Source organism: Caloenas nicobarica, chromosome 1 (genome assembly GCF_036013445.1).
Source record: "Caloenas nicobarica isolate bCalNic1 chromosome 1, bCalNic1.hap1, whole genome shotgun sequence".
In the NCBI taxonomy this organism is placed as follows: Eukaryota; Metazoa; Chordata; class Aves; order Columbiformes; family Columbidae; genus Caloenas; species Caloenas nicobarica.
In genome coordinates, this window is record NC_088245.1 from 150,905,451 (window position 1) to 150,930,491 (window position 25,041).

The window sequence follows — 25,041 nt, forward strand, 5'->3', positions numbered from 1 at the left end:
GAGAAGCCAGAGAGTCATGGTCAATGGGGCGGAGTCTGGTTGGAGGCCTGTATCTAGTGGAGTGCCTCAAGGGTCAGTTCTGGGACCAATACTGTTCAATATATTCATCAATGACTTGGATGAGGGAATTGAGTGTACTATCAGCAAGTTTGCTGATGACACCAAGCTGGGAGGAGTGGCTGACACGCCAGAGGGCTGTGCTGCCATCCAGCGAGATCTGGACAGGCTAGAGAGTTGGGCGGGGAAAAATTTAATGAAATATAACAAGGGGAAATGTAGAGTCTTGCATCTGGGCAGGAACAACCCCAGGTTCCAGTACAGGTTGGGGAATGACCTATTAGAGAGCAGTGTAGGGGAAAGGGACCTGGGGGTCCTGGTGGACAGCAGGATGACCATGAGCCAGCACTGTGCCCTTGTGGCCAAGAAGGCCAATGGCATCCTGGGGTGTATTAGAAGGGGGGTGGTTAGTAGGTTGAGAGAGGTTCTCCCCCTGCCTAGTCTGCCCTGGTGAGACCTCATCTGGAATATTGTGTCCAGTTCTGGGCCCCTCAGTTCAAGAAGGACAGGGAACTGCTGGAGAGAGTCCAGCGCAGGGCCACAAAGATGATGAAGGGAGTGGAGCATCTCCCTTATGAGGAAAGGCTGAGGGAGCTGGGTCTCTTTAGCTTGGAGAAGAGGAGACTGAGGGGTGACCTCATCAATGTTTATAAATATATAAAGGGTGGGTGTCACGAGGATGGAGCCAGGCTCTTCTCGGTGACAACCAACAGTAAGACAAGGGGTAATGGGTTCAAGCTGGAACACAAGAGGTTCCACTTAAATGTGAGAAGAAACTTCTTCTCAGTGAGGGTGACGGAACACTGGAACAGGCTGCCCAGGGAGGTTGTGGATTCTCCTTCTCTGGAGACATTCAAAACCCGCCTGGACGCCTTCCTGTGTAACCTCACCTAGGTGTTCCTGCTCTGGCAGGGGGATTGGACTAGATGATCTTTTGAGGTCCCTTCCAATCCCTAACATTCTGTGATTCTGTGATTCTGTGATTCTGTGATCCTACAGGAACACAAAGATTCCTTCATATATGTTACCTAGACACTCCCCTACCACAGTAATGTGCCTGCTAGCCCCTGGCTAACTCATTTAATTACAGATTTGGAAGGGAATATATTATTTAATCAAACAAATGGCTAATACAATTGTCTTTGACTTCTTTATTTTATTAGCATATCTTATGTTCATATTTTACAATATAATAAGTTATATATACAGCATTAAACAAAATTATTAGAAAGTAAGCTTTGGCAAGATCTACAGGAAAATTTTTCATTCCTGTAAATCTTTTGTGTAACAATAAAAATACTGTATACTAAATAAAATAATGTTAAATAGTTTGTATTCACATTGGCACCATTGATTTCAAGACCCTAATTTTTCAAGGCCAAATAAACATAAAAAAGAGGATTCCTGTATCTTCTTTTAAACAAATAAATGGTGTGTACTATTAAATGAAACATGAAGTTTAGGAGGCAGTCCACTGAATAACACTGTAGTTACACACTGGCACAAGAAATAATAGAATCTTCCCAGTTTTGGTTGGTTGGGTTGGTTTGGTTTTTTTAGTAGCAATAGTCCTAAACTGTAAATTCAGGGTCTTGAAAATCTTGTTGAAGATTGCTGAGTCGTCAGGAAATCTGGGAATCTTAGTGAAGCCTGTTGAAATCTGCATTAATTTGCCATTGCTTTCAAGAAAGCAAGAATTTCACCCCGAAATTAGACATGAATCAGCTAGTTAAATGTTCAAATAAATGCGGCTTGCTGCTTCCTTTAAAAGAAAAGTCAAAATTCTCATCAGATTTGGCATATGTGTTATGATATGAAATAAATGGTGGAAGATGAATAAGGAGAAGGATAGGTTTTATGTTGCAGTCTGTACTTCCTCTGCTATACAAATGAAGTGCTGAAAAGACAGTAAATATAGACATTAAAGGGTGGTACTAAATGTTCCACACAATTATGATACTACCATAGATAAGATCTAGTTACTAACTGATGGAATACTGATTGTTAACTTTGGGGTTATAGTTAATATTTTTATAGCATTTTGTTCAGTCATGCATTTTGGAATTTGAAAAGTATTGCTTTGTAACTGTCACATCTCTTAATTTAGTGGTTACAATTGTTGAAATCTGTCATCACACATTTTAGCTATAAATTAAGCAAATAGGTTTTGTAACAGCTACTGGTTCGTGGTCTGTACAAGTTTTAGAGAACTTTTAACTGGGAAAATCAGAGATTAGTTAAAAGGAAAAAAATAAAGTCAATTTTTGTTGTACACAAGCTCAAAATGTTTATCTTCCATGGGATCTGATTTTTACCAGTGAACTCTGTGCTCACAGTTTACATTTACAAGAGTACAACATTTAAAAAAACCCCACTTATTCTTCTGCATTTAAAGTATCTCTAAATAAATGTACTCTTTTGGTCTTAGTGGAAAATGTGTACAACTGTCGTCTGCTGAAATTTCTCTGCTTGTAATATAAGGTTTGTAATAGAATTTGATATATAGGTGTCACTACTGGAAAAATAAATTTTTCATGGTAGTGGACAAGATGTTTTCATTGCCTTTTTTTTTTTTTTTTTTTTGGTAACAGTACAGGAGGGAAGAACTTCTTGCTTTCAACTTACAAGGAGTGACTGCCAACTTTTACTGCACACTTGCTAACCAGTTTGTCCTCAGCAAGTCAGCAGGTTGAATTTAAAATTTCTGAAATGTCCATGTTGACCGAGAGTGCATTTATGTGCATTATGTACAGCATTTTGAAGCACTTCAATCTGTAAATCATGTTGACTCTTTTCTCATATAATATAGTTGGTTAACCTGAGGACTGTGTATATACACCTATGCACACACTTCTAGATTCAACAAACCCATGTGAAGTATAGAAAATTAAATTAAATGTGTTAGAGCCAATAGAAATGTACGTGCCTAACGTGTATTGATTGGCACTGTAGCTGTGGTACTGCTTTTGACTGACTATTAAACCTTTGAGCAAAGCCTTAAGAGGCAGGAATATTTTCAGAGAGCAGTTCAATGGCTTTCTTGCAGGCCAGGCAGGAAGGGTATCAGCAGGGTTATCTGCACATATGCTCGTACACAGACCACAGAATGGATGTTTGTGTGTCCACATATTATCAGCAACTGTTTAACATGATCATTTTGCTAATGACATGGTTCATACCAAGCTTCCTGGGAGACTTCTGCCGGTGTTTTGGTAGATGTGTAACTTCACTTTTTTTAGAAGTCAAAGAGAAGAGCTTCCTGTTAGTCATCAGGAGCGATTATGTAGAAGAGACCTCGATGGTCTTTTGTCCAAAGTCTTTGACATGGTGCTTGCTGGACTCACGGTTCTTGCGGGTGATGTGGAAGCACGGGTCCCAGACAGGAGAGTCAGGACGTCGCTGCTGGTTCAGGAGCCGGCATTGCTTGCGCCCACTCCAGAATATCCGCACACAAGGATTCGACAGCATCCAACCGCTCGATTTGCACCAGTTTGGTTAGCAGTTCTGGGATGCTGTAACCTGCCGTGCTGATGCGATCAAAGAGCTGCATGCCGTCTGTCATACCACCTATCTCGTCTCTCTTCAGTCCAAAGCTCTCGGCAAGGTGGCGCCACGTTTTCACTATGGCTTTTTCTGTGTTGTAGGTCGAGCTGAGCATTCGGCTGGTCTTCTCCAGGCAATCAAATGGCAGCTCTGTAGGGCTCAGACCTGCGAAGTGAGGTGCTTATTATCAGATAGCTCTGTGCACAAGTCTCGACTATTCAAGACATCTATCAAAGTACTACAGTATATACTGTTAGCCATAAGTACAGCTAAAACCTTTAAGTGATAGACCATGATAAGTATATCTAGCTCTAAAGTTATTACTTTATATTACCAAATTAATTCTTCCTAGTGACAGTAGGTTACAATAATTAGAGTAAAAAGTTGTCAAGTAAAGAAGTATTAGATGGGTTGTACAAATTCCCATGGCATTGCCCTTTCCTTCAACAATTTACTAGCTGTTAGGAAAAGTATATTGCAACCATATCCCTAGTGAGCAGCTCCATTAATACACCTCTGCGCATCAGGCACAGTGTGTGAGCTCGTGAGACAGCTCTGACCCTTCCCTGAGTCTGTCACCAGCAGCTGCTGCAACTTCTCTGTAATTGAAAGTTGCCCTTGTAGGAATGTGAGGAGGGAGGTGAAGCAATGATGCCAGATGCTTGCGAGCATGAAGTCCCTGCTAGTGCTTCAAGTGTCATTACTATCACTGAATCTCTAGAGAGGATTTAACATTCATCCTGTGGGGAAAAAGCTATTTTTTTCCCGGACATTTTTTTTCTATGTTTTCATGGTTACAGAATAGAGGAGAGAATCAGCTACAGTATTTTCCCAAAACCAGACTCCTGTTTCTGTAGTTTCCCTGCTTCAGCCTCAGCAGCAGTAATTTGATGGGAGATAGAGCTCCCTGAACCACAGAAAGCTCATACGTACACGCACACATGGGCACACCAAGTGTGTGTGTGTGGGGGGACATAAATGCAGTCGTGTCTTGTGCAGGGAAATTAATTCATGTCTCTTCTGCCAAAACAGTCCAGGTAGTCAAGTGCTAAAGAGGCTTAAAATGCTTAAAACACTGTCTTACTTGGAAACTCCACTCTTTTTGTCATAAGAAGTGGGACAGCATTTAAAGAAGCAGAGTAGGTCAAGACTTTTGCCTGAAATGCAGTCCTGACCCTCCCCAAATCACACTTTCATGTTTGGAACTAGTTTTTCTTTGTTGTCCAAGGGACTAGACAAAAGCACCAAACGGGTTTCTTCTAGATGGAGCATGCGAGAGCTTCTCCAAAACTTGGTCTGTGTGCATGTCCCAGCATGACCCAGCACCACCCTCCTTGCTCTGCGGCAGAAGGAAACCCGTGGATGCTCCTGGAGACAAGCCATGGTGTGATCCAGCCCAAGCCCAGCCTGGGCTTGGCTGCCTCAAATCTGCCTTCAGAGGGTCTTTTCTGGATTGGGACTTTCTACTTTCCACAGGAAGGCAGAGGCCTTTCGTATTTTATAGCAAAGGCTTGTGATCTAATTTTGTGGTGTTATTATAGGTGCAAGTTTTGTACACTCACCTTCTGCAACGTCACATACGTTAGCATACACGTCAAGTATCTTTTTCCTTCGACTTTGAATCTAAATGAGAAGATTTTTGTTTCATTAATTTTTCACTCACAGGAGTAAGCAATTAGCAGACAGCAGTGGAAAACCTGTGGGAGTTCCTCATTTCATGGTGCTAGAGGTTATCACATAATGTCCTCAAGGGTCCCTTTGAACACTCAAAGAAAAGGACACAGCAATTCTGTGAAGCGTAAACCTATTTCTCATTTCACCTTCCACTGCTAGAGTCTTCCGTCTTCTAGCCTTTTTTTAGATCAATTACTATTCTGCTCCAAGTGTTTGTATATTTTATTTCTCTTTCAGACTGAAGCAAACTCCCAACAATGAGGACAAATTTAATACCACACATGCAGGCAATTAATGCAGGGATGTCCAGGTAAAGCAGGGCAGGATTTGCAACAGGGAACTAAATTCAGACTGAAATTGCCTTCTTCCAGTAATCTAAGAGGACTGTAGAGGAAGGGGATCTTCATTTCTGTCATTTGACATAGAACTGCTTAGTGCATTATTAATTAGCTGCATATTCTTCTGTGATATTTTGCCTGGTTGAATCTGAAACATTTTACAGATAGATTTAAAAAAAAAAAAAAAAAATCAATGATGCTTTGAACAGGGAAAATCTGAGGCCCAGGGTGCTCTAGTCATTTTTGACAAGAAAGAAACGGACTGAGAACCTGACATTTTCCAAGCTGAACATGAACATTTTTATATTGTTTCATTTAGCAAAAATATTCTCAAGATTTGGCTTTGGATTCAATGTGAAGCGAAAACAAATGTCAAAATGTCATGAGTTCTCAGGGACTGGAATTGTCATCCCTCTGCCAGCTCTCATTAGGACTGAGCTTTCTGAAAAGCTGTCTTTTTGATGGGACCCTAGCATTATCTCCACAAATGTATGACTTTTCACTGCGAACCAGGCCAGTAAAAAAAGCTCCGCTTTCACCATTTTGTTTTGTGGAAAGATTTTCCTCATTTTATTTGGCCTGTAAAGGGCAAGGCACATCAATGACTTGGATTAACAGACTTGCAGCTGGAGACCACAGAGTGGCCGCTGCTCCTGCACCACGCCAATCTCACAGGTGCAGATGCTGTGCAAGTGTGTTGTATTGCAATGCAATGCAGACACTGATTGTCATTTACATGTTCTTGGTGTAATTTACTTATGCTTAGTCAGTTGTGTTGCTATTGTAGTCTTGGATTAGCTGTTTCAGAACCTTGTAAACAGGAAATTTTCTTTCAATGAGCTTTATTAAAACTCCTCCTAAGCGAACTATTGGATACTTCTTTTCAGTCTGCTCTCATTTTTAGGGCAAGGAGGGAGGTTAAATACTTCCATGCCCATGAAGAATTATGTAGGATGCTCTTTTTACCCAAGTCAGAAGATGAAGGATTTGTAACACTTATGCTGAGAACAAACAGGTAAAGTTGAGCCTGACGATCCTTGCATTGGATAGCTCGTTGCATAATGGTTTTTGTTTTAACTAGGAAGGAGCAGACATGGATAAGACCAACTTTCTTTACCCTTGTCCAACAGCTACTTAATACTATTTCCTGTAGTTTAAATGCTACTTAATCTCCAGCCTGAAGAAAATTACTTCTTTTCTATCTTCTGGCAACTGCCTTAATTATGAAATCTTAGGTGTTCGCGTAGAGAATCTTGATGCAGTCTGCACTTTCATTGGAAACTTTGTCTTCAACCTTGTCAGCAGGCTTCAGTCCATGAGGAATGTGTTAAAACAGAAAGTCTGGAAGAAATAGTTCATGCTTCAGATGTGCTTAAGAGCTATCTAGCTAAAAGACTCTGGAGAATGTAGCTATATGGTCTTTAGAAGGTAACCCACTTCTCATTAAATGTTCTGATTTCATGCCTACCCAATTTGTATTTCCCAGTTTCAACAAAATGCATACAGAAGATAGTAAGACTGGGTATTTAGAGAGACCTTAGAAAAATAAATTTTAAAACGTGAGCATTGAAGTAGTCAGTTCTTTTCAGATAGTCATAACTGCCTACAATTAGAAAAACATTTATCTGCTGTTGAGACTTTTTGTGTCTGGCCTCAGCTGAAAAATGAGCGATTTTAGAAAGTTTGATCTGAACCATCCCGACAATTTAAAACTTGAAAAGTTTCTTAAAAGGAATATGATGTTTGATATTAATGATGTGAATTTGTCCTAGATATTGCCACTTTTTAATTATTTTTGAAGCACTAAAACCATAAAAAATATCTGAGCAGACGCTTTCCTTTTAAGGATAGTTTCATGTTAAAATAAACTAAAGAGTTGTGTGGGTGATGTGTGTCCCTAACTACACCTTGGAATACTCCAAGTGAGACAAAACACCCTGAGCAGTACATGCTCAGCAGGAAGAAGCAAAGGCCAAAGGCCTCCCACAGCAAAACAAACACTGGATTTACAGTGTCCTTCAGAACACAGGCGTGACCTTCAAAGCACGTGTTGGTTTTTGCAAAATTATACACAAAAACCAAGAACAACACCGGATATTATTGGAAAGTCTGTGCCATGGAAATGCCAATGCTACTAGGTCAAGGTGCTCTGATGTTACGGTGTTATATTATTTTACTGTCTTGGATTTTCTGTGGTAAATGTAGCATTTGGGTTAGTCGTATTAGCATTAGCTATATTGAGAGTTTGCTGTTTGTTATTTCTTTCTTTAGACTATAAATATAATACTCAAAAAGCAAAATTCTTTAGAATATAAAATATAATACCCGAAAAAGCAAAGGTATTACTCTTGTAGGAAATCTGTTTTTTCAGTCCTGAACAGCATATATATCTATGTGTATGTCACTATACGAAAGAGATTCTGTAATAAATTTGTCTGGAGAAGCTCTTGTAAGTTAATCTGGTTTCCACTATTATGCATTTTGGGAGGTGATCGTTTGTATATTGTTCTTTTAAAAAAACAAAACAAAAACAAAACAAAAAACCCAACCAACCACCACCAACAAAAACACACAAAAAAAACCACCACAGGAAAACGCTCTCAATTTTGAAATCTCAAAATAGCCTTACCCCAGTTGATTTATTGCTTGTAGAAGATTTATCTCTGGCCAAATGCACTAAAGATAACAAGCATCTCTCTGGAGTCCCTTGCTTGTCAACTGCAGCTTCTTCATCACTGTCCATACTACGACTTAAAAGTCTTTCATTCTCAGAAGATGCATCATTTTCACTGTAAAATGAAGGATACAATTATCTTAGTGAAGCTTCTCATGAGTTGACTCTGATCATCTGCCTTTTGCAATCTTAGAGTAATGGAATAAAATTGCCTTTCATTTTTTAAAATGCCTTTCCTCCAAAATCCTGCAGATGTAACTGCATTCCCCTGCCCAAGGTATATGTACAATGCCCACCAAGTTACACAGCCATGCATAGCTTGCAAGAATCCTTTGATAGAGGGATTTTCCAACTGAGAACAGTGTGTAGCCCACCTTAATCATGTTACCCAGCCAGGTTTGGCAACCAGGCAGACATAAGGTGAGGAAAACTATCACACTGTGCCACCCAGATGGAGTTTCCTTGAGGCCTGGAGCAGCTATTTTTACTCTTCCTGCCTAAAATGAAGGGGAACCTTACTAATATGTATGTGACAGCAGCACTGATGTCCCAAAAATGGACATCTCAAAAGAGGAGATGGAGCCCCAAGAGCTGAGAAAGTGGTCATGGAGGGAGCGGGGAGGACACGGGTTTCTCTTTGGTAATGTCTGTCATCCTCTCTTAGAAACCAGAGAGGGAAAACCTGACTAAGGCATCTAGTCTTCTCCCTGCTGCAGCAAACTGCCTGCACACCCATCTAATTTGTTCTTCACATGTTCCTCTGCACCAGGATGAACAGTGATTATGTCCCTTCCCCACTTCAGTCAAACTTGAAGTATGTTTCTTTATTACCCACCTTTTAACAGCTTTAGCTGGAGTTGCTGTAAGTTTTTCAAACTCCTCCTTCTCAGAGAATATTACAACATTATCTGCAGACCAACAATTAGAGAAATTTAAATTGGCAATGAGTTTCCAAACCAGTGTTTTGTCTCAGGAGCTGCTTCTGCTGGCGACCTTACTGCAAACATAAATCTCTGTGCTACCTTTTAAATTGCTATCAGAGAATTAAAAGACATTCTGGAAGTACAAACCCTATAATATGCAATTCTTTAGTACACCGATGTGATTTTTATACAATTCAAAGGAGAAATTGTAATGAAGAGAAATGCATTAAGACTATTTAAGCTCAATGTTGTCTTGGACAGAAAAAACAAAACTAAAGCAACTTATACCTTGCACTTCTTTCTTCTCTTCTTGTGTGTTAGCCTGGGCTTCAACATTTTTCACTGAGTGGCTCTTGCAACAGGCTAGAATATAAAAATATGACACTAATTATTCTCAGAAACTATCTAAAAATAACATCTGCAGCTAAAATTTTATGTGCTAAATAATTACCTTGAGCAGAAGGTTTTGTTTTCACAATGTAAAACATGATGATGAGGACAATGGCAATAGCCATTATGAAGATTGTAGACATTGCAATTATAAGAGCTGTAGCCAGATGTCCTTGTCCTGAAAGATCTGCTGGAAGAAACAACAAAAAAAAATTTCATAAAGGAGTATCTTTTAGGATGAGAGAATGGTTAACAGTTTGCAGTCTGCTCTGCACTTACATTTGCATACTCATTTAGTTGATCTGAATTTTGGTTACTTGTTAAGCATTGAAAAACTTAGTGCTACATCTCAAAGGCAAACTAATCAACAGTTTTTCAAAATTATGACATTTATGCTGCAATAACCAGTTAACAGTATTCATAAAAATATTTGATGACATAATCCATCAGATACAAAGGTGTAGGAAACTATGTTATCTGCTAATATTACTGGAAGCTATATGTAGGCAAGAGAGGCAGCTTTCCTAATGCTGTATTCTGAGAAATAGCACAGGGAAGAAAAAAACCCCAAAACAAACCCAACCAACCAATCAGCCAAAACACGGCCCGCCAAACCAAATAAAACCAACCAAACAAAAGCAACAGACAACTGTGATTAGAGATAAAACGATAAAATGATTGTTGATAACTATGGCTGCCTCAGAAACTTTGCAGTAAAAAAGAGCACACAATACACACGTGGAAGCACTGATATTTTTCTAATAGAGACAAACCAGCACGGCTGGAAAACGAATTTAAAATAAAGTATATGAAAAGATATTCAGAAGCAGAATTTGAATGCAACAAACTAGTATTGAAAAGCCAAAAAAAAAAGATGCAGAAAATGGCAGATATGCTAAAATGCATGAAAACTTTGATTTTTCTGGAAACGTGATCCTCATCATCATGTTTCCAAATAATACTGGGAAGATCAGTATTGTCAGTACCTCATTAACTTCATCTTTCCTGTTGTGTCTTCTCAGGTTCGCATATTTTTAAAACCTAATAATAATGCTGGAGAACTGTTTATGTTAGCTCAATAAGAAACTGGCTATATTTGTGCCTTAAATTATTTTCATCTGTCTAAGCTAAGCTTTGCTGAGGCATAGTGCCATTTATGTATGGCTACAAATAATGAGTTAAATTCATTGCTAGCATTACTGAGCACAGTTCCAATCCATTTTAAGTCTGACTAAACCGGTGGTGTTGATTAACCAAGAAATAAAAATTAATTTGGAATTATTTTAAATAGCAGTTTTAGCAATTAAATTCACAATAGATATTTTCAGTTCAGTTGCACTTTTTGGATGTTATTTTCAAAACCAGCAGCTGCTAAATTAAATCCGTGAACGCATTCTTACCTTTGTGAGCATGCTGGTAGGGTGAGAAAGTGCTTGTGCCAGAGGTACTTGGGAAAATGGCTGAAATGCCAGAGGCAGCCCCTGCACCTGCAACATAAAGAGAAACGCCATGAACTTCCATGGTTACTTTGTCCAGCCAAAGCAATAGCTTGGCCGAAGTAAAAATAGCCTTTACTTAGCTTGACTGCATTTCTATCATGTTGAAAATTGCATTACAGACTACATATTTTGCTCAGCATCTAGAGGGAGTGGAAGAAGTCAAAGTTCCTGAGTGGTTATGAGTTTAGAAGAAACCCCAGCATCTTCAGACACAGGCAGGGCCACCTGTTACATACAGATTCCCGCATTACAAATCTGTCCTGGGTAGCAGAAAGTTTTCCAGGATCCAGCTGATGTCTCAAACCATTTACAATGCCCACTCCATTATTTGCAACTGCAGAGCCCAAGACCCAGCTGGTAGATTCATCAAATTAGTGCTTCTCACAAGCACCCTTCACTAGCAGGATCATTGTGAAACTCTGATGGCATGCAAACCTTCATGACCCCACAAGAAAACCTAGGAAAAGTCACAAATAATACTGTTGGATGCTTTTCTGTTTCATGGAGTTGTACTATCATAAAAGGGAATATTAGAATTTCCTGCAATCTATCTGGGTGGTATGTTTCTAATGATTCCCGCTGTCAGTCCACATCTGTATTCTGGGGAGGGGGGAAATCCACAGAAACAGTGAAATGAAGAACTGAAAGGAATATTTAATACTGGCAGAGGGGTGATATTGTCCAATAGGGGTTTCCATGTCTAAATTCTACAGTCAAGTTTAAAAGTGAATACTATTCTTTCAGATGGTGTCATACACCAAGTTTTCAAAGCAGTAAACAAAGTCATAAATTAAGATAATTTGACGATACCAGACAATACTGGATATTATTGGGAATAAGGCTCTTGACGGGAATGCTTTCCTACAGGATGGTGTTGGCATAGCATTCCAAAACAGACTAAAAACATTAGAATTGGGAGAAAACATTCTCTTCATTCTCAAATAAACTTGAGTATCATTGGTAGGCAGGTTGCACAAACAGCTACTGTCAACAGACACAGAAAAACAACTTCTGGCTTGGAGACTGCATGAAATCCCTCCTGCTTTGCAGTAGCTGCCTATGGAAAAAGTCCAGTGATAATTAAATTCAGCAGACCTAAAGGCAAAAGGCTGTCCTCGTCATCTGGCAAGGTACATACGGCACATGGCTCCACAAGCTGGTTTGGCAGCTAGAGTAGCTGAGAACTAACTGTGCCATTCTTTTGGGCTAGTAAATATTACAAGAAATTAAATCCACTAGGTAAACTTGACAGGAAATTAGGTGGTCTGGAATGGTCTGAGAAATGTTCCGTGGTTAAGAACAAAGAAACATACATGCTCTTCAAATTAAGAGAAATGTTTTCTAACAAGAAAAAAAAAAAGTATTACCTGACATAAAATGTGGCTGCATGTAGTGAATGAGAAATGTAGACTCTTAAAGTGGCCACAAAGTGTGAGTTGCAGATGTCTTCAAAATAAATTTTCTTTAACAATGGTAAAACTTCTTTCAAACCTCATTTGTTAGAAGGAAGCAGATTCATTTATTATAATTGTGGGTTTTTTCAAACTGAAGAAGTGTTTTCATAAAGTTTTAAATATACCAATTTGTTAATTCAGATGCTTTTCATATTATGAAAATGACAGGCAGATTACATAAGTCTTGCCTCTGGTCCCTCCTCTGTGACAAAATTCCTTCTAAGAATTAGTTATGAGTTCCAGAAACCGCAATATAGCAGTAGAGCACCTTGGTATCAGTAGATGAAGATGCCATCTGCATGTAGTGGAGATTAAAGACAGATAATTTTTTAAATTTTTAGCAATTCTTCACCAAACTGAAGTGAATCACCTTTGGTCTTGATTTATGTATTTACTCATCACGGCTGGACAACAGAGGAGGTTTAGTAAATGGCCAATACTGCAGCCTGATACTTTCCTTCAATTCCCCAGCTACCAGTCTTACACCTCTTGTTGCAGTCTCCCTGGCAAATTCAATTACAGCCAATTGCAGTTCTTGCAAGCTGCAACAAGCCAACAACAGCTTTTCTTACCCTGCCTTTCTGTGAACACCGGCAAGCTCTGCTGCTTGGTCTGCTTGGAGCTTATCTAACAAGCTCCAGCTCATCTCCTCCATAGGCAAGTTTTATCAAACTCTCCTCTCTCTCTCTTTTCCTTCATCCAAAATATGAAGTCATTGAAGTATTTCTACCTAATCAATCTTTCAGGCATTTTCTATTGTTAAGCTCATGTTTTTCACCTGTCTGTGAAGGGAAGTAGAGCCTTCCAAGGTGGGAAATCACGCAGCAGCACATAGCATAAGGAACAGCAAGGACCAAGGTCATCCATTCTTCATTCAGCATCACTATCTAGCTTCACTCAGCTCTCCCCCACATCAAGACAAGGTGTGTTGCCCACACCATGCACACACGAGCCTCTCCCATGCACAAGAGTGAGCACCTTCAGCTCCAGAGCCTACGTGCAGAATTTTCTTTGCATGGGAACGGGGCCACCTCGTTTGTTCTGTAGTGCCTGTCGTGGCAAAATCGAGGCTGGTGATAGAACGTGATGGTCTTTTACATACGCCTAGGTGGGAGTTAGTTGTTATGCATATTTTAAGCCTATTATCAAATTTAATAATTTGGCACATTCATTGTGAGCCAAGATTTTTCTTTAGATGTGGCTTAGAAGAAAGTGCCAATTAATGCACCTGCACTACAAGAGGAACCAAAAATGCCAGCTTCTGCAGAAGTTCGATTCACGTTGTTCTTGTGTGAGGAAAAAGAAACAGAACTTGTAGCTGCTGCTTTTTCCCAATCCAGCAGTACACCGTGACTGCCATGTCAGTTGTTCCTGTGCACATACAGTTTTGCATCCTGATCACATTATTAATTGTGGTTCCAATATACATGACACTTAGACCATCTATGAAGACTTAGTTCAGGCAGAGACATCCTAAAGTGCTACAGTATAACATATGGAAACAACTTTATTTTAAGACCAAAAAAAGACTGATGGCCGTAATATGGCTGTGCAAAAGAGTGGCTTATATTCCTACACACCTGTAAGTAATATTGTAGGAATGTCATGAAGACATTAGGAAAGAAGTTTATTACTGAAGTTTGGTCAGTTGTTGCATTATAAATGTTTTTATTCAAACGTTGTAATTTAGTTCTAACTTTCTTGGAGTTTATTTAAAACACATACTTATTGTTTAAAAGAACGATTGAACTTGCAGTCACATTTGAATGCCTGGGGCTTTTTACTCAAAAGATAGCTTTAACTTAAATTGCCGTGCAGTCAGCCTTTTGTCCCCATAGTGAACAAATGCTGGGCAACAAAATAGTTTTTTGTTTGTTTCGAAAAAAACCTTTTTGCTTTATGCAACAGGATGATTACAGTTGTTCATGTGTCTCAAGACAGATTTACGACAAGAAATGACAAAGGTTTGTGACAGGAGGGGCGGTTTTCATAGAACCATAGAATGTACTGAGTTGTAAGGGACCCACAAGGATCATCAAGTCCAACTCCTGTCCCTGCACAGGACAACCCCACAGGTCACACCATGTGTCTGAGGGCTTGTCCAGTCTCTGCTTGAACACTGTCAGGCTTGGGGCCGTGACACCTCCCTGGGGAGCCTGTTCCAGTGTCCACCACCCTCTGGGGGAAGAACCTTTTCCTAATGTCCAACCCAAACCTCCCCTGGCACATCTTCCTGACATTCCCTCGGGTCCTGTCATTGGTCACCACAGAGAAGAGATCAACGTCTGCCCCTCTTCCTCCCCTTGTGAGGCAGCTGGAGCCGCCGTGAGGTCTCTTCTTCTCCACGCTGAACAAACCAAGTGACTTTAGTGGCTCCTCATACGGCTTCTCCTCCAAACCTTTCACCACCTTCGTGTTTTAGCAACATGCCCCCTGGCAAGTGTTTGTGAGTGAAGTAGGTGCAGTAGGAGACCATATGTACTCCTGACATACGTTGCTGTGGGTGTCATCTTACTGGTCCACGCAAAACACTGCTGCCCACGGCTGGCAGCAGCTTTTTTAAAAGTTTATTTAATACTTAATAACTTCTTATAAAAATAACCAAAGTTTGTATATTACAGACTATCAAAGTGATCCTGATATAAGAAGCCTTTTAAAGATGCCTTTGTGTATATATGTACCAATTTCTTGCCATCGAGTGCATCCTGCTCCCTCCTAATGCATCCGCCTTCCTCATAACCATGGTCCTTTTCGGAATGGCGACGCACGCTCATTACTGCCACCCAAGCTGCCAGTGCTATCATTGAGAGTGTGTTATGGGAGCAAAGTAAGATCAAGCACACATGCAAATATGTAGCTAGCAGCCTGGAATATGAGATGAAAAATAAATCATATTGAGTTGAAATTCAATAAAGGTTGACAGTTTATACCTGACAAAGTAATTGAAAACTGGATTATAACTAAACCCAGTCATAAATAGCGACCTAGATATTTAGAAAGCAGAGGTCAGAATTTTCAGATTAATGTAAATCTGTATTCAGGTACTTACACGAGAGGTTTGGTTTCAAATTTGAGGAAACAACAGTTCATATGAAAACCCTGTACGCTCAGAAAGTCATGGAAGCTGAAGCAGCAGTCAAACCCAAGCCACTCTCTAAGGTGTCTACATATGACTTCAGTAATCAAACACTAGCCAGCTCTGAAAATATTGCATATTAATTGCATAAATATCTCTAACAAAAGAGATTACCCTAGACAATGGAGGATTGCCTTACTGCTTTTTGTTTTTCTGCCTTTTCGGGAGACATACAGAGTACTGTAAGACAGGTTACTCTGTTCCCTGGAGCCACAGGTAGATACTTCAGTTAGTGTAGGTAGTTATTAAACCAGGAAGAGCATGAAGTAAATGGATTCCTGAGATGGAAACTTCTAAAAAAATGTTGATAGCAAGGTTGTCCCAGACTTCTATTTTCGATCTGGTCATTCTCAATGTAAGTAACCACTACTGTTCAGACACATGAAATGAAATATTTTATGCTATTGTGCATACGTTAATGTCTTTAACTGTTCTCTTTCTCCCTTATTTTGCCAGGGCAGGGAAGTAGTGGTGATTATAGGCTGTGTGATGCTAAATTGCAACAGATGCAGTTTATTTGCATCTGTTGAAGTTTTGTTTAGGATTCATTGGGAGCTGTGACCATTGCACGGTACTGGAAGGTCAGAGGCACACGCTTCGTGAGTTCACCCTGTCCCCAGGAATTCAGTGTTATCACCTCTTTCTCTGTGCAGCACGAAGTGGGGGGATAATCGCTGTTTAAACCCTACTACAGTGACTTCGGAGCATTGGAAAAAAGCGATCGGACCTGCAAGGAGCTGCTCTCCCATCTCCCCTGTGCCGTGGTGGCCAGGCTGTACAGGCGGTGGAAACCTGCAGCTCTGCAGGGTTTGCAGCTCCTGCGCCTGGGCAAAGCGATGCTGCAGAAACCTGCAACCTCTCCCATGGGCAGGTGATGCTCACCATGGGAGCACCCAAGTCGCTGGACTTTTCTTTCAGGAGAGCTGCACTGGGACCAGGTGCCCTCTTGAGTGGTACCTGGGCCCAGCTTTCCCAGCCGGTGAAGACAGCAAACCCCATATCTGCTTCTCAGACCCCTCCCCTTGAAGGTTTATGGCTGAGGCTGGCCAATTTTGTCCTAAGATTAGGTTCCTTTCCATCCCTAAGGGAATGAGAATTAGGCCATATCACCAGTGAACAATAAAGCACTGCCTTCAGCATTTCTCCCGTTCCACATGTGAAGAGGAATGGGGTGTTCAGAGATCAAACACCACGTCCCCCCCCGCAACCCCCCAAAAGAAAAGTTTGTTAGCTCCAGCTAACAAGCCTATTCATTTGCAAGCATAATTTGAAACAGAAGGGGAAAAAAAGTCCTGATGTTGATCATATTACAAAAGGACAAAACTGGCAAGGAAAGAAAATTAGTGATATAACAAAGAATGGACAGTTAAAATAAAAATATCTGAAATAATTATTTTTCACTAATACAAGTGGGTTTGGCATTAGGTTTGTTTGTGTTAAGCATTTCAGCTAAGGAGGCTGACTGCTCAGCCTTCAGTGCATGGGTATGGAAGTGACCCCCTGATTACAGCTCGTCACACGAAGCCGTCAGCCTGTTAGTCATTTGTTCCATCTCATCTGTTTAGTTGTTTTTCAAGTTTTATTGTTAAAACAATAAAAGCGATCTTTTATTTTTCTAGATGCCATTCACTTTGTGGTAATTAAAAAATAACTTGACTATGTTTGTTTTCCTTTGTTGTTTTTCTTTTTCTTTTTTTTTTTGCTAAACCATCATTGGTAGGTGTTAGACTTAAAACCTTACATCAGGTTGATTATTGCATCTGTTTTCGTATATACAACCAGCAAAAGAGGTGAAAGGAAATAACAGTATTTTGTGCACATGCATACTTATGAATAGATACAGTAGATTAAAAAGAAAACCCTCAATCAGTTGCCAAAGTTCTCTAGATTGATAATTTGTGAGTGCAAAAAGATTTGCATATTTGATATAATTATGTAAATAAAACTTCAGAGTAAGTGTTCTTTGAGTTTTTGTAGTGGGATTTGGTTTTGTTGTCTTCCATTATTTTTGAACTGGAATGGCAAATATCGAAGCATGAAGAGCGGAGTTCATACACATAAACTGATAGAGAATTGCAGCTGCTAAAAGACAAAATCTCTTCCAGCAGTAACTGTGCCTCTCTGCCAGAGAAACCCCATGTATGTTAAAACCTTCTGTCTTTCACATATACTTTTAAATTGGATAAAAGAAAACAGAATGCAACAAAAACACCCTATGTAGTCAGAGGCCTCAAGTGACTCCAATTCCAGAGGTGCTGACAGAAAATCCAGCACCATTAACTATGGGAAACCACATCTTAAAGTGGTTTGGTGTTCATTACTTTCATTCTTTGATTTGCATAGAAAACCTGTGCTGCTGTTTATCACAGAAGTATCATAGCCCAGTTTAGTGCCAGCAAGAGGCACTGGTGGCCCACGGATCTGCTTCATGCACAGCTGAAGGTCTCGCATTTTGGACGTTTTGGCACTGTGCTCCTCTGTGCTTAGCAGACCAGTCCTGAGGCTCCTACACAGTAGACTTGAGGAGGCTGCGTGCTGAGAGCCCGAAAGTCTGACAGAGGTGTTCCACGGTGCACGAGATATGAAAACCTGCAGTCTTTAGGGTGACATTTACCCTTTTCCCAGGAAGAGAAATCTTTCCTGGTGGACAACACACATCCTTATGCTCACATCTACACAGCCCCTTCCCCTATGTACCCACTGCCCACCAGCAGCCACTGAAGCCTGATACCCCTCCCAGACTGCGGAACACTATTGCTTCCACCCTTCAGTCCAAAGAGCGAGTTTCAACACCACGACCTGGTGAAACGTTTGCATCAATTAAATCTCTAACCTCTGTGAAATGTCTCCCTCTCCACCCCCTCTTTTCTGTGCTATTTTGTGCTATTTATGTCTCAAGTAAAGGTGATACAGGGCCATCGGGGAATTTCTTTCTCAGTTCCAGTCCTTTTTACGCTAATATTTCCAGACGCTGGGACACAGGGTGTTCATCTTGTTTCCTCAGCCATTTCAAGGTTTATTGGCTGCACAGGAGATGAAAGTTGCACAGCAGGTTCTTGGAGTTGAAAGCTATTTGTTTACCCTTTGATCAAAACCAAATACTTTTCTGCCAGATAAAACGTATCGTCAGGCAAATTCTTTGAGCATGTTTCCGTGCAGCAGCGCGCACATCAGACTTCGATCTCCTTCTGGCCCTCTGAAACAGGCAGGCCAGGCTCTTCCCCAGGAAGGTATTTTGGCCACTAAGGAGAGCACCACTGTCCTCCAACCCTGTCTCAAACCTAATGAAGGCCTGAAAAGGCATTTATCTGCCCCCAGTTTCCTGTTTTTAAGTACTTTGCCGCCTTTGTTTCCTTGCAACCCACTAAGTCACCTTTCTCCATCTGTGTGCTGTACACAGGAGTACTTGAAGAAGCGGATCTCTAGGGGAGAAGTGCCCCTTTAGTGTGTGGTTTAGGCTCCTGAATGCTGTTCAATGCTATTTTTGAAGTCTCAAGAAAGGAATAGAAGACTCCTGGGACTATTTGGAGTTCTCATTCTGTGTCCTCTACCATAACAGCAGGGCAATAAACAAAGTTTGTTCTGTATAGAGGAACCACTCCTAGCAAAGAGCTCATATTATCCTTCATATGACAGAAACTGCATGCTCACAATAAGGTTATATGCTCAGGGCACAGCATTTAGATGAATTTGGAATTTATGAAGCTCAAAAAATTATGCAGTTGTGCAGCACTGACATGTCACCTTTGCTCTGACTGGCATAATCTGATGACAGTGAAGCATGTGATAAGGATCATTTGCTAATACCAGATTTTATGCTGCCTGCCACAACAACAGTGAGACTTTCAAGAGGTTCCTGAAGAAAGGCTAATTTTCTATCTGGAGTACAAATTATTGCCTATGAATTAGAGAGTTGCCATTCCAAACAGGGTCCAGAGGTTTAGACATCATAAACAAAATTACCCAAGCTTAGCGATTTGAGGGATTTGGAGTTTAAGAAGCTTTCCCATTTTTTGGATACTTGTAATCAAATGATTGGTTTCACAGACTTGATTAAAATAGTAATGTTTACTCAGTCTAGGACTAATGTTTTCTCCTACATTAGTACCCAGTCAATTTGTCGGTTTATGCACCTGCCTAAATTCATCCCAAAGATAATATATACTTATCCTTGTGTTTGTCAAGTGAAAAATGGCTTGCAGTTAATCAGTTGTGCAATTCATACTTTCCTCACAGAACTAAGCACATTATGTGCCAGATATCCTATAAAAGCCAAGATTTGTTTTTTTGAATTGAGTACCAGAAGCCGCAAGATCTTCTAGTAGTTCCTTGTCAAATCAGTAAGCTGCCATATGTTTGATGCCACTAGAAACTCATTTCAGCATGTGTTGGAGACAGACCCTCAGATCTGAGGCAGTAATTAATTTCTGGCTATCAGCAGCAAGCATGGTTGTGTTGCCAGCAATGGGCCAGCCAGCCTGCATGTGCATGCAGGAGGAGGCATCTCCACATCCTTTCCTCTTACCAGGTACCCTCATCTGGTGGGATGAGGCCAGGCTCTTTTCAGTGGTGTCCAATGACAGGATGATGGGCAACAGGCACAGACTGAAACATAGGAGGTTCCATCTGAATATGAGGAGAAACTTCTTTACTTTGAAGTTGACAGCACTGGAACAGGCTGCCCAGAGAGGTTGTGGAGTCTCCTTCTCTGGAGACATTCAAAACCCGCCTGGACACATTCCTGTGTGATCTGCTCTGAGTGAACCTGCTTTAGCAGGTGGGTTGGACTAGATGATCTCCAGAGGTCACTTCCAATCCCCACCATTCTGTGATCTCCCACGGAGACTCCTAACCTCTCGTTTTCAGTTATCTCTCCACCTTCTTCCCACATCTCACATTTGGGTCCTCCCTAGCACCCTTACCTCCTAATGCAGACCTTATCGCACCAGAATCACACTCCCTCTGTCCTTGCTCGCTCCCACTTTCGCAGGCAGAAGGGAATGGCTCAGGACCGGGTGGGTTTCTGCAGCCGAGCGGGGTGAGCAGCTTTACAAGGGACCAGCCACTTTGCATGCAGACAGGTCAGGGAGATGCCTCCACCCAGGTTGTAATCACTCACCAGGAGCTTTGTGAGGTGGTAATTATAGCCTGGCTCATCTGAGCTCTTGCACTTTAGGAAAGGTGCTGGCTATTAATGACCTATCCTCCTTCGAAATGGCTTGCAGAGCAGCAATGATACACAGTGCAGCAGCATCTGAACTCCGTAATTGCTATTTATGTACACAAATAAATGCTCGGAGACTTTTGTGTCAACCTCTGCTTTCAAATCAAGCAGGCAAAATATTCCAATTCCTTTCCATGATAAAGACTTTTAAAACATAGGCAGGATTTTGGTTTTAGATGCATCAAGTTTCTCTCAGGGACTGCTCATTTTATTTTTTTTTTTAAAGCTTTTTTTCCTGATCTGTATCAGATTCTCTGAGGCAGTGTCAAAGTAATTTGTTCATTCAGAGTCAATCTCATTTTTCCTTTTCTTTTTCTCACTTTCTTTATCCCCCAGAGGAAAAAGCAGTCTTCTGGGAGTTACCTCTGCACTACAGTGCTGGTTTGTGTCTGTCCATCCTCTCTACAGCATGAGGATGGGTAAGCCATTGCACACATGCGGCATGCAAACAATCAGGCACTGCTAGGGTGTCACGCATACAAGTGCATTTTTTTTTCTCAATTAGCAAACTACAGATTCTTTCGCCAATGAAACCTACAGAATTAGTTCTCTTAACCATGCTGACTACCACATACCAGTCTCAGCTCTTGTATCACTTTGAAACCAAAGGATATGAAAAGGTGTGATGCAGTTTTACTAGGATCTACAAAGTGTCCCCTGTTTTCTTCACAGCTGAACTGAAACTGAACTTAAAAAAAAAAAAAGTGAAGATTCGTGACTTCCTGTACCTATTGGTGAAGTAACCATAACAAATCCTGTACAGGATGTCTTAACAGATGAAAACTGGAGCACAACTGAACAACGACAGGTCCTAAAATCAAAGGTTCTGATCCCTCCCCAAATGTTCAGCATTTTCTCCCTTTGCTGGCAAGGCTAGTTGGGAGAAGAAATTCTTTCACTGGAGACAAACTTATTGTTTGAATGCAATAATCATCACTGAAAGACTTCATACAGAGCTTCCAGATGATTCCAAGTCAAAACCAGATGAAATGCATAGAAGTTGCAGAACACTTACATTCCTTGGTGTTAGGAGGCGCCAACAAGCATGAGTAGCAAACCATCCCATATATGTTTCGAGGTCTGTTTTCCAGCATATAGTAACTGAAGGGCAAGATGAGGCAAAACAGTGTAAATTAATATCCCACAACTGAGCATGGATCAGCAGCAACCAATTATACTGAGATAAAATCATTTTAAAAAACAACTTTTATAAGCAATCTGATGCAAAGATTATTCTTTTTTTTTTTTTCAAACAGCCTGAATAGAGACAGTGTTACTCTTCTTCCATTCCCCCTAAAAGTTAATTAATCAACCATCAAGCCTACATGACAAGAAGTAGTATCGTTGCCTAAAACAACATTATTCTCCCTGCCGAGTTCAAGCTGCAGTTTACAGCATGCCCAGAAGTAAGATTTTTGAAAATAAGGGAATGTTACTTTTTAAAGCAGTAATCTTTCAGACAAGACCACCAGTTGGATATGGTTGGCTGATTTTCTTCACTAGTGCCATAAGAATAACCTCCTTAACATCAGAGTCAAATCTGAGCCAAATCAGAATAAAAAGTATAGGAAAACACCACCCTCACAGGGAAAGGCAGATTAGGTTTTACAGGGTTGGTTTTTTTTTTCCTTCCTTGCTGTATAGTTTATAAGTTAGTCCTTGACAGCGGAATTACAGCACGAAGGCAAGGTTTTCGTGATTTGAACTTCTGGGCTGCTAATAACGTGTTGAAATAAGATAATCGGTTATGCAAGAACTGGATCCACAGGTAACCTAATCAGTAAATTACACCAAAATCATACACAGTTGGTGATATGGTATGTCTTTACAAATCACTTGTAAATCACTACGAATTTTAATGAAGAAATTAATGACTTCATAATCCATTCTGTGTAGACAGGTACTTAACATAATAAACACATCATGCAGTGGGGAATCTGTTTTCTGCTCTGATGTACTTGTCTATGCATGTACGGTAAGTTTTTTCTGTAAAATGTATGCATTGTTAGGAAATTATTCCTGGAGCTGCCCATCAAAATCAGTTGGTCACTAATGAATGACCCAGCCTACAAATAAGGGTTATAGGTCCAGGAAATGGAGTGTGCAGAGATGCAAGTTGGGGACAGGTATCTGAGGTACCTCAGAGGGCATATAAACTGAACGTGGTTCCTCCTTTCTTTCTTAATGGCTTTAAAAGATTCACCTTCGCTCTTCCCTTTGAATGTCTCTTGTAGCCCTCTGATACTCTACCCTTCTCTCAGGAGCGAAACTTCATCTTTCCTCTCTTATGGGGGCCTGCATTACATTAGCTTATGAAGCAGTCAATAAATAAGCAGGAAATGACTGTCAAACCTTAAAAAAAAAAAAAAAGAAAAAAAGAAAGAAACAAAAAAGAGTGGCAGACCAGAGATACATGAACATCTATAAAGCAAAATACAGGACAGTTAGGACCTAGTGTAACAGCCACAGTGGTTAGGAAAGACAAACTGCCCTTCTGACAGTTAATTAAATGAAGCTGGTGGAATATTTCTTGGGTTTTGCCACAATGCAGAATGGTGAAGGATACGTAAAGAAAACTGAAGAGGATACCCATGACAAGCAACTGTTCACCCAAGTGAGTAGGAAGCTCTGCAGCTGCAAACATTAAAGATTCACCCTTATGAAGTACTGGCAACAGATTTATGTCTCTGGCTGCTTTGCAATGCACCAGATATTAAAAGCTATGTTGGAAATATCTGATCCCTTTATATTGCTAACTATGGAGAAGAAGCGGCCCAGTAATAAAGTAATGAATTTTCATGGTGTTACTCTTCTACTATGAGACTCATTATTTCTCTTTCCTTAGCACCTGCCAAGCTCAGATTTTGAAGTGTTACAGGCAAAATCCAGGAGTAAAGGCTAGACTGAAAAATGGACTTAAGTGTTTTCCTGCTGAACACCATGGTGGTTTATCTCAGGCTAACCTCGGTGGTGTCACGTCACACTCAGGGACTTGGCCCCAGGTTTAAGTCTACTCTGCTGCAGGGATGAGGGCACCTGGGACCAGGGGCTGCCCTGTTCTCAGCTGGGGACAGTCTGCAGAGACACAACAGGAGGTGATGAGCACATAGGTGGAGGCATCTGCTGCCTTATCCAGAACTGCAGGGGGCACGTTATTTTGTTAGAAATTAACTGGCTACACCTTTTCATTCAGAAAACAGAGGAAAGAGTTCATTCCTTTTCTCAAAACACAGGAGGGAAGAGAGGAGAGGAGAACCTGCATTTGCTGTAACCATAGACGAACATATGAAAAGGGGAAGCGTTAGTAGTGGAGCCATCTCTGGCTACATTATAGAAGAAAAGGAACTCTTTTCAATTCTACATTGTGAGATGACCAGGGACTTACTCAGAGCTGAAAGTAGGTGCTGGGTCAGCACGAGGCATATGTATCATATACACTGGGCCTGTTCTTACTCCTCTGTGGGTTTCCACTTACGGCTGCTACTGAAGACAGGCTAGAGGGACTCTTGCTCTGACTCTCTGTGGCTGCTCCTAGTTGGTTGTGATCTGAGTCACACTCCATAAACACCTAATGGATCACCTCCTTGAGGGAAATACTCTGAGTTGCACCTACTTTCCACATTCTTGATCTGTCCTGTTTACTGTGACGGAAGAGCTTCTGAGAAGGAGCAGAGGATGAAGCCTGCAGTGTCCCAGGACATTATGTCTAAGTACCTCTAAAGTTCACTGGCAGCTGAACTTTGGTTTTGAGGATCACAGTTTCGGAACTAAGACTTTAAACTCCCCCATGGTGACAGTCTTGCAACCTTTTTGAGAGCTTGACAGATAGTGTATTCCTATTTATATGAAACAGAACTTGGACACAGAAAAGCAGTGGATGACCCATGCTCTTGTACAAAAAGTCCCCTTCTTCCCTAAGACTAATCATCAGTAATAACAAAAAAAAGATAGAAGAAAAAATATATAATTATCCAGCACATATTTTAAGGCAAATAATAGAGAGCGACAGTTGTAGTCCCTGGGAAAAGGCTGCCAGTTCAGTGGTGTTTTCTCTAAAATCTTTTAGTCAGAATGTGCCACACACTCATCTTTTCCTCAGGATGCTTTACTGAGCTGGTCAGGGATGTAA

The 25,041-nt window shown here is 40.7% G+C and overlaps 1 protein-coding gene across 1 annotated transcript in view; it reads right to left on the bottom strand.

The window, feature by feature from the left end:
• Positions 1-3,445: 3,445 nt before the first annotated feature.
• The window catches only part of EDAR (ectodysplasin A receptor), a 73,690-nt gene continuing 52,094 nt past the window's right edge, over positions 3,446-25,041 (bottom strand). Inside the window, exons 5-12 of the mRNA XM_065656108.1 lie at positions 21,928-22,013; positions 11,000-11,086; positions 9,661-9,789; positions 9,498-9,572; positions 9,122-9,194; positions 8,242-8,401; positions 5,163-5,223; positions 3,446-3,765 (exon numbers count right to left, since the gene is read on the bottom strand). Coding sequence (XP_065512180.1) covers positions 3,446-3,765; positions 5,163-5,223; positions 8,242-8,401; positions 9,122-9,194; positions 9,498-9,572; positions 9,661-9,789; positions 11,000-11,086; positions 21,928-22,013 — 991 coding nt within the window. The remainder of the gene's footprint in view (positions 3,766-5,162; positions 5,224-8,241; positions 8,402-9,121; positions 9,195-9,497; positions 9,573-9,660; positions 9,790-10,999; positions 11,087-21,927; positions 22,014-25,041) is intronic.